This window comes from Sprattus sprattus (assembly GCF_963457725.1).
Source record: "Sprattus sprattus genome assembly, chromosome: 2".
Classification (NCBI taxonomy): domain Eukaryota; kingdom Metazoa; phylum Chordata; class Actinopteri; order Clupeiformes; family Clupeidae; genus Sprattus; species Sprattus sprattus.
The window spans coordinates 47,620,107-47,634,966 of record NC_137921.1 but is presented as its reverse complement, the minus strand read 5'-3'; the positions used below and the strand labels follow the sequence as shown (position 1 = coordinate 47,634,966).

General features: G+C 41.2%; 1 protein-coding gene across 1 annotated transcript; it reads left to right on the top strand.

The window, feature by feature from the left end:
• The first annotated feature begins 4,673 nt into the window (after positions 1-4,673).
• On the top strand, positions 4,674-14,466 carry crlf1b (cytokine receptor-like factor 1b). The gene is made up of 8 exons (XM_080833054.1): positions 4,674-4,807; positions 7,775-8,053; positions 8,213-8,342; positions 8,939-9,105; positions 10,359-10,516; positions 11,501-11,669; positions 12,933-13,111; positions 14,407-14,466. Exons 1-8 carry the CDS (start codon positions 4,750-4,752, stop codon positions 14,428-14,430), a joined length of 1,164 nt encoding a protein of 387 aa, XP_080689180.1. The 5' UTR covers positions 4,674-4,749; the 3' UTR covers positions 14,431-14,466.
• The last annotated feature ends 394 nt before the right edge of the window (positions 14,467-14,860 follow it).

Sequence of the window (14,860 nt, the reverse complement as noted above, 5' to 3'; positions counted from 1 at the left end):
CAAACCCATGTATTGACCCCATCCGTGCATTAATCGCAGTTTCCTCATACTGGCTGTTCTCTCTTTACTGACTGGCCACCATTATCACAGGATTAGTCAATATAACTGGCCTAAATACAGATGGTGGTAAGGTAATGATGGTAGGCCCAAAAGGAGTAAAGGGGCTCGACCGGAAATAGGTGTAACAAGAACCCCATTGGGCAGGGCCAATTCCGATTGGATAAACAAGACCGTGACATACAAGAAGGAACAGGAGGAGCCAGATCTCTATAAAAGAGGGGCTTCTTCCTGGAGGTAGTTCATTCTTGCAACTTGCTGAGATTGTTTGAGAAGCTCCATGGACCAGCTCAGTAGTAGTTAACTGCTCTGAAATAAATCGTTCAGTATCTTCACAACCTGTTTGCCTTGGGAAGTTATTTGGGAAGCTTCCAAATCTACGACACTAGCTAAGGACACTTTTAAATAACCTGAAACAATTCAAATGATTTATCCTATCTAGAGCAATAACGCTGACAGGAGGGTCTAGGCTAGTCATTGGAAGATGAAGGTTGTTGGGAAGAGAAGCTTCCATACAATTGCTGGCAGCTCCTAAATCAGTAAGGGCCTGTACAAGATGATGCTGTTGTCCCCAAGAAACTGTTCCAGGCAACAGTAGAGATGTAGCAGAAGACTTGGTGTGATGAGTTTTTTGGGGTTCTTTTTGCTACTAACTGCAATCAGAAAATATTTTTCTATTGTGTCCACACATGCCAACTGGACCCACGACCATCCCTTGTGAGAAAACCTTCAGAAAGTGAAGGCAGATGCAATGCCCCTGTCAAAGTGTAATGAATATCCCCCAGTAATTAATACATTTGTCATGTTATATTTACATCATATATTATATTCAGAGTAATGTTTTAGCCTTTAAGTGATCGAATCATCTTAGATGAAGCATTTTTATAAAAATGACTTAGTTTAAGGATGACTTGATGACCAGGCTCATCATGCATGATTAGGTTGTCATGTTTGTGGGCATGTGTGTGGTTTCAGTACGTGGGGTGGGGATGTGTGAGAAGAATATCCAACTCATGAGAACGAGAAGCCTGCTGGCTTGACTGGAACCTATATTTAATTTTGGTGCTTAATTTTAACCAACTACCCTTTTTAATTCAGAAAACTATAAATACTCTGTACCATTTCCAGTTGAACTCCATTATAGCACTTCATATTTGAGATACATTGTGGATGGACTGAAAATCAGAGCCTATGATAAACGAAGGTATTTTTCTAATCTTTAATTTCATTCTCTTGGGAGGTCTTACCCCAAGTGAAATCTCCACAGTGATGTATTTTATAAAAGTTCTCATAGATAGTACAATAGTGACAACCAGCTCCCTCAGATCAACTCTGGCATTTTTTTCCCCTGCACATTTTGGACTGTGAAAGAGGAAACACGCATATTATTGGGACATGTCATTGGTCGGATTAGGGCTGTGAATGCCATTAGGAGTGAGACTCGATTAGACAAAGTGCTGAAATATATTCCCTGAAGGAGAGGGTGTGCAAATGTTTAACTATCAGTCAAAACAGAAACAACTTTAAACCTCTCTCAAACGTCTGAGGCTTTTAGCAGAACTTCACCCTGATAGTGTTTGTTTAGGACCACTGAGCTGAGCGAGAAGAGTCCCTGGTAGACCTCACAGATTTGTTACAGTGGTGTGAGATACAGAACAGATAGACTAAGCCCAGAAGTTTTTAGAGGAAGTAGATGATGGTCACATTTGTTAGGATGTTTCACCCTCACATAACAGTCTGAGGTTAGTTCAACAACATTATGTTCAGAATGACTGTGGTCAGGAAGACGCTGGGAAATGTTGATCCCAGGTCAGAATGCAGAGAAGTTTAATGCTGAGTGTTTAGGGAATGTCGATGAATATGTTGGAGAAATAGAGTAAATCTGTGAAAACAAACTGTTTCAACAAGAACGCTTAGTCCTTCAAGTCATGTGTACTGTCAGCTGGGGCACAAAGCTGAATGTACTGCATGTACATGGCATGTACTTTAAAGCAAGGCACATGGCGCTGCTACCTCAATAGCGGATTGTGTGCACAATTAACAACATTAGCATAGTTCCTTGATTCCAAATCCCCTGGCATTGTTCTGGGAGACCTGAACTACTGCAACCTGGAGAAATCCTTGCCAAGATTCTAACAGGTTGTAAAATGTGGAACAAGGAAGGAAAACACACTGGACAAACGTAACTTAACTCTCATCAAGGCATATCAATCCTGGATCAAACCACCAATATCCAACTCTGACCACAATGTGGTGCAACTCATTCCAACCTATACAACCAGGTTAAAAAGCAAACAAACGGAGAACAAGGGGATTTGACAGTGGACTCAGAACCACAAAGAGGAACTAGGGGCCTGCTTTGACTGCACTGACTGGGAGGTGCTAAGGGAGGGCACTTTGGAGGAGACATGTACAGTGACAACAAATTACATCAACTTCTGTCTGCAGTCCATCATCCCCATAAAAAAGTTACAATGTACCAAAAGCACGAAATGGAGCTGCAAAGACAAGACAAGGAACTGAGGGGCAAACTCAGGAAGGCAAAGGATGCACACAAGAGACACCAGGAGGAGGCTTTCAAGGCTGGTAACCCCCCAGAAACCAGGACAGATACCAGTAAACACCACAAGTCATGTGTGAACAATAGTGAGTTTGCCTCTACAAACAAACTTATTGCCATTTTCTCCAGGTTTCAAACCAAAGGGAGCTGTGAAAGATGCAGGGAGGAGCTGGTGTCAGTAACTGTGTGGCCTGTAGAGCCAGTGGGTCAGGTGGCTAGCATCTTTAGACAACACACACACACTGTCCCTAAACCTGGAAAACTTCACACATCATCCCACTTCCTTAAAAACACATGTTCCAAGGAACGCAATGATGTTGACCCGTGGCCCTAACCTCTGTATTGATGAAGAACTTTAGTGAGAACCAGCTCTCATATGTGGTTGCTTCCCTGACACCCTGACCTGGTTTAAAACCATTTGGACCCACCAAAACTAAAACCATATGCCAGATTACTGTTCGAGGAGCCTGTCATATACTTGGACAATGTCATCAAAGTGGTCCAGTGGTGTGATCTGAACGCTCTCATACTCAATACTCTCAAAACTGAGATTTTTTTTTGGAGCCACTCAAGACACCCATATTGCTCTGATTAAAATTCACCAGCAAGCCATAAAACAAACATTATCACTGACATACCTGGGGATGTACATGGACAGTGAACTAATGTGGTGGGTCACTCTGTAGAAAACTCTTTCCTAAAAATCTGTACTAAACGGACCATCAGACTGGCTGATAAAATCCCTCTGGACCCTTATCATGTCCTACATGAGGAGTGCCAACTTCTGCCCTCTGTCAAGCGCTTTAGGGTGCCAAACTGCAGGAAAAAAAATAAGTACAAGAACTCTTTTGTTCCTCTCTCTATAACACTGCTCAACTAAACAAGAAGCGCAAGGAGATGATTATTCCCCCCCCCCCCCCCCTATACCTCCATGCCCACCCCCAAACACTTGGAATGAGTCCCCCACAACCAAACAAACTTTGATTATTCCCCCCTGCACACTTACACTCACACATGGATGACGAAACCACTCAAACCCCTCTCAGCGCCTGCAGATGTGCTTTTATAGGTTCTTTTTATGCTGTTAGGTCTTATTCTGTAGATATTGTGTTGTGTTGTTGTGAGTGATTGATGGAACATGTGAGTGCAAGAATAAATCGTCTATCTATCTATCTATATTCCATCCCTGTATTTGTTTTGTCAGCTAGTAGCATTTACTTGCCAGGTAATTAACTGTAAACTGCTGCAGGATAGGATACTGTGAGGCTAACTTTTTTCAGTAACTGTTAAGATGTGATGGCCTGATATATCTTTTTTGATTAAAATGCCAAGTGCAGAGGAACTTTCTGCAGACTTAAATGTATTCATGCTTTTATATTCTTGATTATATAACCCTCAGGGTGGCAGATGTTAAGATGAAGTTTGTTCCAAAATAATTTCAGAGAATTTAAGTTTCCCCTGCTTTTGATCTTCAGAGGTTGATGGAAGGAGCCACTTAACATTTTATTTTGTAGACATTTCAGGTCCATAGCATATGGTTCATGATAACAATGTGGCTTTTCAACTGGATAACTGGTACACACCAATATTGGCATATTATCAATGTAGTCTTTGTGCAAGTGAAAACAGTTAATATGTGTATTGCACATCCGTCATGCCTGTTGGGGTTAGGTGGAGATTATAATGATGCTGTGGACATGGTTTCGTGCTCGGTTTTAATTGCTTGACTAAATAAAGAAGTTCTGAGCGCCGAGCCAAACATCAAAGCGCCCAAGAGGAACCGCACAAACAAACAAGCCAAAATCTTAGCAACGACACTTTCAATAAAGAAATACTAATGACTTCTGACTGCAGGAAGATTTTGGGAGGGGCTTGTGAAGTATTCCACTGGATACTTGGGGTTTCCAGTCGTGCGCCCAAGCAAACCTTTACTCGACTAACATTAACTCACTCATCTCTCATCTTTGCTTAGCGTTTTGAGCAATGGTGCAAATTCATTAACTTGCATAAGACTATTCATTCCACGGTAGTGCTGTGGTCTCTGCAAATGGAACCACAGGAATGGATTTTTAACCGTAGCCTACCTTAACTTTTCCTGACCGGCGTGTTTATCAAAGTATTCCACGAGAAATATGATTTGGTTCTGGTGTCTCGTACTGCTTCTTCATCAAATATTCACCTCACCTACACGTAAGTACAAAACTGCAGTATGAATGACAGGTCGTTCGCAATGTGGTCGGCAGCATACACGGATTACCATTCGACAGATGACAAGAGGTTGGGCACGTTTTCAAAGTTGTCAACAAAAGCTCAATGTACCTCCCAGCTGTACGATGCAAAGATGCCTTAGAAATGTGTGGAAAGTTAGAAGGCGATACAGATAACATTCCTAATAACCCTTCAAGGCGAGAATCCTAATTGAGTTTAACACGTCAGATAAAATAGTGTCTACGGATGTGTTTTCTTGATGTCCATCATTTGTGGAGTTCGAAGAAAGATGATATGAGAAATCAGCTTCGACTTAAAATTGTAATATTGGCTTTTCTCTTTGTATTTCCACATCTTCATCTACATCACTGTTCTCTTATTTGTGAAGCAACACTTAGGCCTATTTGAACTGTAGGTAATCATTTCATTGAGTTGTGTTTTCCACTCAAAGCTAGTTGGGTTATTTTTTTTCCTTTTTGAGAAACCAGTGTAGTATACAAAGATATGCATTTGTCATAGATTCATTCATAAAGTTACAGAACTTAAGCACAGAGGCGTATGCCACTGCAGCTGTCCTTGTATTCAGAGGAGAAAAGATATGTTGGTAGCACAGGTATTAAATAAGTTCCCTAGATTCTGAAAGGTTGACATTTTAATGTTATGTATGTCATACAGTGTTCTATGGAGGTTAAAATCTTTTAAATACCATTCAGTAAATTACTACTGTATGGAAGGTTCTTTGTTTGGTCCTGTCAGACTGGAAGGAGCACGTTGGCACATATGTTAGAAAGATTTTCTGACCCCCACCAAGAGCAGGCATAATAAACTTCACACGTTAACCTTTGGATCCCCCAAAGGAGAGGAGTTGTATCAGATTAGTCCTCTTTTGGTTGCACTTCTCATGAACATCAATCATATTTAAGACACAAATGAGTGGGCAAGCAGGGATGGCGAAACAATCAGTTATTTGACAAACTACCTGAAATGACCTCTCCAGGTTCTCTGAACAGCTCAGGCCTGCACTCATAAATCCAGCCATAAAAAGGGGCTCTCCAAATACAAGCTCAAGTGGTATCCAGAGATTTTGTGACTGATGTTAAGACATACTGAGTATTCTAAAGGTGCAGTATGTGGTTTTGGTGCTCTGAAGGCACAATGAGGACTTGATAACCCTACGCAGTCCATCTGTGTTTTAGGTGTGTTTTACATTTTGCATATGACTGTCTCATCTGGACAAAACATTCCTTCGAAGTGACATCAGTGCCATAAATCTAGAGGCATTTTTATGACTTTTTTGACCAAAAAGATATAATGCATCTTTGCTGGGGTTTCTCACCCCAAATAGTATTATTGTTTTATGATGCTCCCCCATGCCAATAGAAACCTGTTTTGGGTTGTATTTTTTATGGAGCAGGGAAAGGACTAGTAAAACCAGCAGACTACCCAAGATGCTCTTTTCTAGGGTTAGCTACCACACACACAGACACACAGACACACAGACACACAGACACACAGACACACAGACACACAGACACACAGACACAAAGACACACACTCACAATCTCTTCACTTTTCTCAGTGTTTTTGGCTCACAACTCTATCGGATTCAGACTTGATTGGAGGACTGTCTATGCACCATTCTACTCAAACGCTGATGGTTTTAATCACATAGTGTGCTGGATCATTTGCATTGTATTCAGAGGGAAAACCAACCCAATGAAGTCTTTGATTTTTGAATTAGCATAAGCCATTATTGAAAGATTTTTCATTTCTAACTGAATTTTTACCCCCCAAAAAACTATAGAAAATCTGTAATATTTATGTTCTGAATATGATTTCATGTTACTATTAATTTATTCTGTCGTCATAAATATTTCACTTTATGACGAGAGATTCTTCCTGAATGGCTTTTATGTTGCATGTCATAAAATAAATTGATACCATTGCAGCCCAGTTAGCATCACTTTAAGGGCTTGCAACATTTTTAAAATCCCTGATAGCCCCTCAGGCAGACATTTTTCAGATATTGAAAGGACCATTTTGATGTAGAAAAGGTAGATATGTTTGAGGAAGCAATAAAAACATTTGACTAACAAGCAAAGACAGCAACAATCATCCTAAATATGAACATGCATCTTACTGAAGTTTGAAAAATCTACCTGAGAAAATATTCCTCATGTGGTTACGTCTGTAATGCTGGTGTGGCAGAGGACTCTTGCATCATATACAACCTGAGTAGTACCTTTCTGATTAACAAGTACACTTCCTAATGGACAAACTATCATGATCAACAACTCATTTGTTCGGTGGTCGAAGGTTTCCCTCCAAGTAGCAAGTCAAAAGAGAAGAAAAGGCGAATAAAGGTGGGAATTGTTTTTCACATAGGTCTTCATTTCTGATAGCCTGTTGGACAGGATGTTTACATTTTGGTAGCCCGACTTGATTGTCCCAGGACATTGGGCTAGTGATATTGAGAGCCCTGACTTTTCTTTGGAGGCTTTTTCAGCAGAGTGGGGTAAAGAATGTTTAGGCAGATAAAATCCATCTGTATGTGAATACTTGTGCAACGCAGCCAGACTTCTGAGGGCTCCAGCTGAGCTGCTGTTCTTTTGCAGCAGTGTGTGTTAATCGTGGGGGATCACTGTTTCTCTTTCACAGTGAAACAAAATCATACATTTCATTTGACAATTTTGGACATGCTTACTGGTTTGTGGTAAGGAGTAAGGTAGAGTTGATGCCAGATTTAGAGATTTAGAAGTATTTTCCTTAAAAACAAGAACATGTAAACACAAGCTTCAGTTTTCACACAGCTTACCTTCTGCCATAACACAAAATAACATCAAACATGCTACCAGGGGTTTCCCACAGATGTTCCTCATATGCAGATCAGATTGATTTTACACAAAAATCCCCCCTCTGCCATGCTCTGTTTACTGCCTCTCTCCCCAGACATGGCGGTGGTATCCCCCCAGGACCCTGTCCTGTTGGTGGGATCTAGTCTGACAGCCACCTGCACACTGAGCCCTGGGCTGGAGGTCCACGCTAGCTTCCTGTACTGGACCCTCAATGGGAACCGCCTCCCCAGCAGTGTCTACCATGTTCTCGGGCCCGGGGCTCTGTCCGTGACTCTGCACAACCTCAACGGCTCCCAGCAGCAGTCCGGGGACAACCTGGTGTGCCACGGACGCAAGGGGGGAGTTCTGGGCGGATCCTGTCTGTATGTAGGCAGTAAGTGATGATAACCCAGAGGGCTTTGTTTGCCAACATCCCAATCTCTTAGTGGCGTTTGCTGTTTTTTGTTTTGTTTAAAGGTAATTAAGGCTTCCACTCATCTAAGTGTGTAAAAAAGGAGGATACTATAAATTATGTTTCATGTGTCTTTGTCAGTGCCACCTCAGAGACCTGTGAACCTTTCCTGCTGGTCCCACAACACCAAGGACATGACCTGCAGCTGGAGTCCTGGGGGACCTGGAGAGGGCTTCATCAGGACTAGATACACACTCAAGTATAAGCTGAGGTGACCCTGATAACAAACACAAGCACTCACAAGCCCTCAGAGACACAGACACACACACCAACAAACAAATCCATGATGGTGTACACATAGTTTATGCAAACATACACACACACACACATAGATTTACACGTTTACACACACACACACAATTTTTATACTCTCCTTTTATTTCTTCATCTCGATCTGTGCAACATCTGTTTCAAAGTCTGGTTTAGCAAAAACATAATTTCCCTGTTGTGCATTGCATGTTATTTTGTGTGCTATTAAATGTTTTGGCAAAATGCTGTATGAACAACAAAAGGATTTATTGTTCCTTATAATGTTGGGTATTTTGATGAGACTTTAAGCTGGCATTGGCGTTGGCCTCATGTCTCCATCTTGAATATAAAACTAAATTGAACTTGACACTAAACAGTTCTCCCCCTGACTTACGTGTGCTAAATGTTGAGTCACTCATTTAATCATTTAATATGTTTTTCCCATGAAGTGCATTCCATTTGTGTATTGTGTCTTTAATTACGTACAACAACAGCAAGGAAAATTAGGTGAATTAGGTGTTTTAGGATACAGTCTCTCTGCGTTGGTGTGTGTTGCAGGTGGTTTGGTCAGGAGACAGTGTGCACAGACTACAACAGAGGCATACATACTTGCTACATCCCTAGTGGCCTGGCCATCTTCACACCTTACGAGATCTGGGTGGAGGCCACCAATCAGCTTGGCTCTGCCTCCTCGCGCGTGGTGACTCTGGACATCTTAGATGTGGGTATGTTGCTTTGGGTCCACTCTCCTCTGCTCTCCCAGCATCATCTGAGGAGGTTAGAAGGCATGACATTTCTAACTTCACTTTTTTTAGTTTGAGGGGAGAAGTACCTATTGTAAATTGAACCGTTTTGATGGTACTGAAAACATTAGGTCTAAGATCGAAGTCTGATATTTGTTGAAGGCACTTTCATAAGTTAAGTTGTGTACGGGTAAGGATGTGTTTGTTTATATATTCGTGTGTGTGTGTGTGTGTGTGGGAAAAATATTTTAAACTGCAATTAAGTTTATATGCACTTTTTCATTAGGTTTGGATGGCTTATGCAGTAAATGTAAAACTAGTACAACCTATTGTTTATTTATTTAAATGTATTCGTTCAGTTATTCCTCTCTTGGGCAGGTTATTTAAGATGAGTCATGTATGTCAACACATAATCAATTAATAATGAGATTAAATGATTGGAAATGTGATTGAGTGGAAAACATACCCAGTTTCAAAACGTACTCTTGGATACTTCCCAAAGCAGCTTGTGCATAAATCACGAAGTTGGGAATTGTGGTTTTAAAACAAGATGACCTGATTACATTATGTTTCGAAGTGAGGGGATTTAAAACGATCAGATTCGATGAAACGGGATCAGAACAACAGGAAGAAATCGACAAAGAGGTAGATGTGTTACAAGAGAAGAGTAGGTGAAGATAAAAACACATTGAAGTTAGAGCCCCCCTCAAAGAAATACAGGCTTGCTTGTCAGTCTCTGCCTGTGGATGGAATGAATAAATTATTCACTGTCTAGTCTGGAAACAGATTGTTTGTACCTTGATAAGATTGTGTATTCTGTAATAACATCCTTCCTGCTTCTCCCACAAGCTTCAGGTTGCTTGTGAGTTCGATAAATATTTTCAAAAATCATTGCGAGCACTTTTTTAAACATCTCATCGCAAAGATCTTAATTAGACTTTAAAATTTAGAATGAAGGAAATTCAGTAGGATAAAGTGGTCTTTACCTCTGTGTCGTCTGCACTTTGTCCCTTCTCCTGTTTCAAGCTTTGTCCACACTGCCAATGATAACTATAATGACAACTGTAACTACTAACTGTAACAATATGAGCATCCACACTGAACAATGATAAAGAAGACCTACGAAATATCGTTAATGATTTAGATTATTCTATTTTCAAAAGAATTACATTTTGGACTGAAGTGATTCTGTATAACAGCAATTCTGAAATTGTGTAACTTTCTGTTGTCTGTAGTGACCACGGACCCTCCGCCTGACGTGCAGGTGAATCGTGTGGGGGATCTGGCGGACCAGCTGACAGTGCGCTGGAGGACACCCTCTGCCCTCAGAGACTTTCTTTTCCGGGCCAAGTACCAGATCCGCTACAGGCTGGAGGACAGTGCAGACTGGAAGGTGTGTGTGTGGCTATGTGTGTATAAATCGGTGTGACTGCATTTGTGTGTGTGTGTGTGTGTGCACTTAGCAGGGATGGGGTGGAATCAAATGGCAAATTAGTTGCCATTGCTGCTGCTACAATGTCAATTTAAATATTCTGGTTGAATGTCATGCCGCCACCGTTTCCCCTGACATTGAAATAATGAGTTCAGTTTTTAGTAGCGAGTCCGATTAACAGCCAGGCCTGTTGTTAAGCTTCGTGATATATACAGTATAAGGCCACTCCATTAGGGCCATAATTGGGACGGTCACAGGGCCTCTTACCTTTCTGCCTGTTAGAGATGAATGTTGTACATGTTTTTGTCTGTACAAGTATGGAGAAAAGCACTACTGGTGCATCTGTGCCATATGTCAAATTAAATGGTTAAATGAACATACCCAGCATGCCATGTGATAAAAGTCGCTAAAATGTATTGACTGATTTGTAAAATCAGTACATATGGTATATGTACGATAACATTGGGTTGACACACATAATTATGGCCCGTTCATATGCAGTAACAGAAAAAAATAAGTTTTATATACAACCTACCATGCATGTTGGAAATGCATCTTCACCACAGATGTCAATATGGTTAAGAGCATAAAATATTCCTGTTACTGTTGTTTTTTGTAGTACATTGGTACAGGATCGACGTGCTAATGGCATCGCACCTTCCATTTTGTATTTAATCGTAATTGAACTGAATGCAAGACACTAGGAATAGTGTTTTGTGTGCTGGGGAAAGGATTTGTTTAAGCACTTAGTTGAATGTAGTGGATCACATCTTAACCATATCTAATCGGATTTTATTCTCTTCTCTTTATTCTCTGTGTTCATTTCTGAATTGCTATTTGCAGTTCAAATTACACCCTTTCACCAAAAGTGTGGGATGTCACATGCTGACCCAAAGTTGGTGTGTATGACATCATTGACTCTGTGTGTGTCTCATTCCCCTCCAGGTGGTTGAGAATGTGGGAAACCAGACGTTCTGCCGACTAGCAGGCCTCAGACCTGGAACTGTGTATTTTGTCCAGGTTAGGTGCAACCCGGTTGGGATCTATGGCTCCAGGAAACCAGGAATCTGGAGTGATTGGAGCCCACCGATGGCTGCCTCGACCCCTCAGAGTGGTATGCTGCTAAGGGGATTACTTACATCATCAACATCATGTCAGACATTACTAATTCAATTTAGAAAGTCATATTTCAAAGCTGTACTCACCCATTGCCTCAAAGTATCTCATGTTTGAAGGTACCCTTGAACTTCCCCTGTACCTGAATACTCTATGAATTGCATGCTGGCTGTGACTTCAATACTTTACAGAAGCTAAAAGGGCCTGACGTTGACCTGGCTGAACCACAAATGGTCATGTCTTCATAACCAGCTACAAATGTTACTGATTTCTTCCGGATTGACTGTGCCCGAGATAAAACTCACATTTAAACTGTATGCAATCCCCCGGAGAACAACAAAGGAGAAGATCAAACACGGGATGATAGTCATCTTTCATTAGAATAGCTAGGGTACACCACTAACACACACACGGACATGATTGATATGCCTTAAAGATAGTGCTTCAAACGATCGATAATCTTTAAAAAATACTTGCCAGTCAATCAAACCTGTTTCAATGGAAACAGATTTAAGAAAGTGAGAGAGAGAAGAGTGGGGTTGTTGTTCCTTTCAGTGCAGTACAAATTCTAGAAAGGTTGGTATTGGTTCTCAGATGCTATTTTCCCCTTTTTTTTTTAAAAATCTTTTTTTTCCTACACATTTTGGTAACGAGATGGAATATCGCCAATCATGGGTTAGAAAGTTGCCCGGCAGTCTAAAGCCAGACCTTGCCTCAGACCTCTGTGGTCTCCCACAAGTTAAGTCTTTCTCTCTGTTCCTTTGTTGTTTTTCTCTTCATTTCCATCTCCCTTTCTCTCTCTCTCCCCTCATTAGATGACTGTCATTGTAAAAACTACACTCTAGCCTGTATCTGTCCCCTGCTGCCACCACAAACCTCAGGGCTAAACTGTGTTGTCTTTTAAACAACAAACAAACACAAACAGAGAACAAAACAGTGGATTTATTCTTAGAGAAAAAATAAACTGAAAAAAATGTCATATAGATTCAACGAGTGGTTAAACGCTGATCATCCCGGGTTGAAAGGGTGTGATTGGTGAGATTCTTTGTTTTGTGAAACGTAGGGAGATATTGGATCCAACAGTGAGTGCTGAAATGAAGATATTTTCCTTTAGAAACAGAACAAAATCCCAGCCGATGATAGCAGTTTCTGACAGCTTCTGAGTCAGGATGCTTAAATGTGTTCTTTTAAGAAACTAAAAATGTAAAATCCGAGGGTCTCTTCAAAATGTCATTATCGCATGTGCTTGTGTCTCCTATAGAGCGTCTGACCGGGTCGTGCGACGCAAAGTCGGGGGCGCAGACAGCGGCGCTGAGGCGGGAGCTGAAGCAGTTCCTAGGCTGGGTGCGCAAACACGCAGCAGGCTGTGGAAGCGTCAGCATCAAACTCTACGACCAGTGGCGCGCCTGGCTACAGAAGTCCCAAAAAACACGCAACCAGGTCGGTGATCACAATTTCATTTCCTGTGAATGTTTGTTGTTATTTTGTTTGGAATGGGGGAATGAGGTGGTTCATTCTAAGGCTTTTTTTGTTAAAGGCAGCAGGTCCAGGCATGGAAATTCACAGTAAGAAGTCACTCTGATGAACACATCATTACTTCACTTAGTTGTTAATAATGTTCTTGATACAGGATCCCCGTTAAGCATTTCATTGTCATGTGAAGGTCAACAGCATTCGATAAGATAAGGTTACTGTAGGTTTCTGTTAGTGAAAGAATAAGGCGTAGATACTGATGAAAGTGCAGGCTTAAATCACCTGGTTTAAAGAGAAAGAGAGCACTTTAGAAAGGTACCTACCAGTGTGAATGTACTGTTCTGCTAGCCATCATCCTACAAAGAGGAGAGCTACATCCATCAGTGTTCATCTTGTACTTAATCTTTCCAGTTTCTGCTTTAATCCCCCCTCTCCCAATACTTTTAGCAATGCCTAATTGTGACTTACTTTTATTGCATTTTTAAAATGGCAAAGACATTTAAGTTTGCTTGATCACCAGAACAATGCACAAGAGGGGGGAGCATGTAAAACATAATTAACGACACGCCGTAATGAGTTCCTCTCGAGGTTTGTTTACGGGGAGACTGCAAAGCCTAGATTCCCATCGTAACTCAGACCAAATGATGACAGCCAGGCTCTCTGTTGGGGCCTAGTTCTGTGGAGCTCAGTGCTTGCGATTCTCTCCTGGCCAGTAACCTACTTAGTTTCTTCTCTGAGGCGACCCTCATGTTGCTGCTGACTCAGAGGAAAACGGGGAGCTTTGAAAATGACCTTGTTGCTTGTTGAGGAGCTGTAGAATTGCTGAACACGGTTAAATAAGACCAGCCTTGTGGCCCATTCCGTGCTTGTTTCAAAAAAGCAAGAATGCAGTAACAAAAAGGGTGTGGTAATCGAAGTCAAATTCACACGGGTTAGAAAAGGTTGTAATTTTAAGTACAATCTCCTGTCCACCTCTTGTTGGTTTTCATGGCACATTGTTTTGTAATTATCACTGGATAAGATGGGTTTGAAGATGACATGTAAATGAGTTTTTCTTTTTTTCAGATTCTGATAATTCACCAGAGGAAAAATGACCCTTAATACAGACACATTGTGTGATTTTAAATTTCTCCTACTGAATCAAAACCCAAATATTTTCCCCACACAAACAAACTTTCAGGTGTATTGTCCTCACACCCAGACTATGAAGCTTCCTGGAACAGTAGTACAATGTTTGCATCTTTGCTCTCTCCTTATTCCAGATTCTGCAAGGTGATAAATCATAGTGCAGCACACACAGCCTCACACACACAAAGATGAAGGACTCACAGGGTATGAAAGATGTAGGAAGAGACTCGGATGCAGAAGAGTGTGAAATGGGCTCAGATGGTACTCTCTCACCAGACTGTGTGGAGGTTCAAAACAAGAGGGGAGCAGAGGACCACACATTTGCACAGCTAGCCTACTACACTCAAGCAGTGGCTCACACGTCTGCACTGTGCAATGGCAAGATTTTAAAATCCTGGACAATAGAAATTAAGTTCCATTACATTTGTGAGATTTGTGAGAGGGGGCACACTGGTTGTCACGTATTTCCCTTTGTACAATCATGGTTTAATCGTTCAAAAATGCAAAGATTTGCAATTGTATAACATGAGCTATATGTTAAAAGCATCTCTAAACAAACATACTACTCCAATCATCAATGTAAGTATT

What these genes read in the sequence shown, in the direction of transcription:
- crlf1b (XM_080833054.1), top strand. Translation starts at nt 4,750, where the DNA reads ATGATTTGGTTCTGGTGTCTCGTACTGCTTCTTCATCAAATATTCACC. An exon ending in ACACTCAAGTATAAGCTGAG is followed by an intron (nt 8,343 to 8,938) that starts GTGACCCTGATA and finishes TGTGTGTTGCAG; the next exon opens with GTGGTTTGGTCAGGAGACAG. An exon ending in CCCAAAAAACACGCAACCAG is followed by an intron (nt 13,112 to 14,406) that starts GTCGGTGATCAC and finishes TCCTTATTCCAG; the next exon opens with ATTCTGCAAGGTGATAAATC.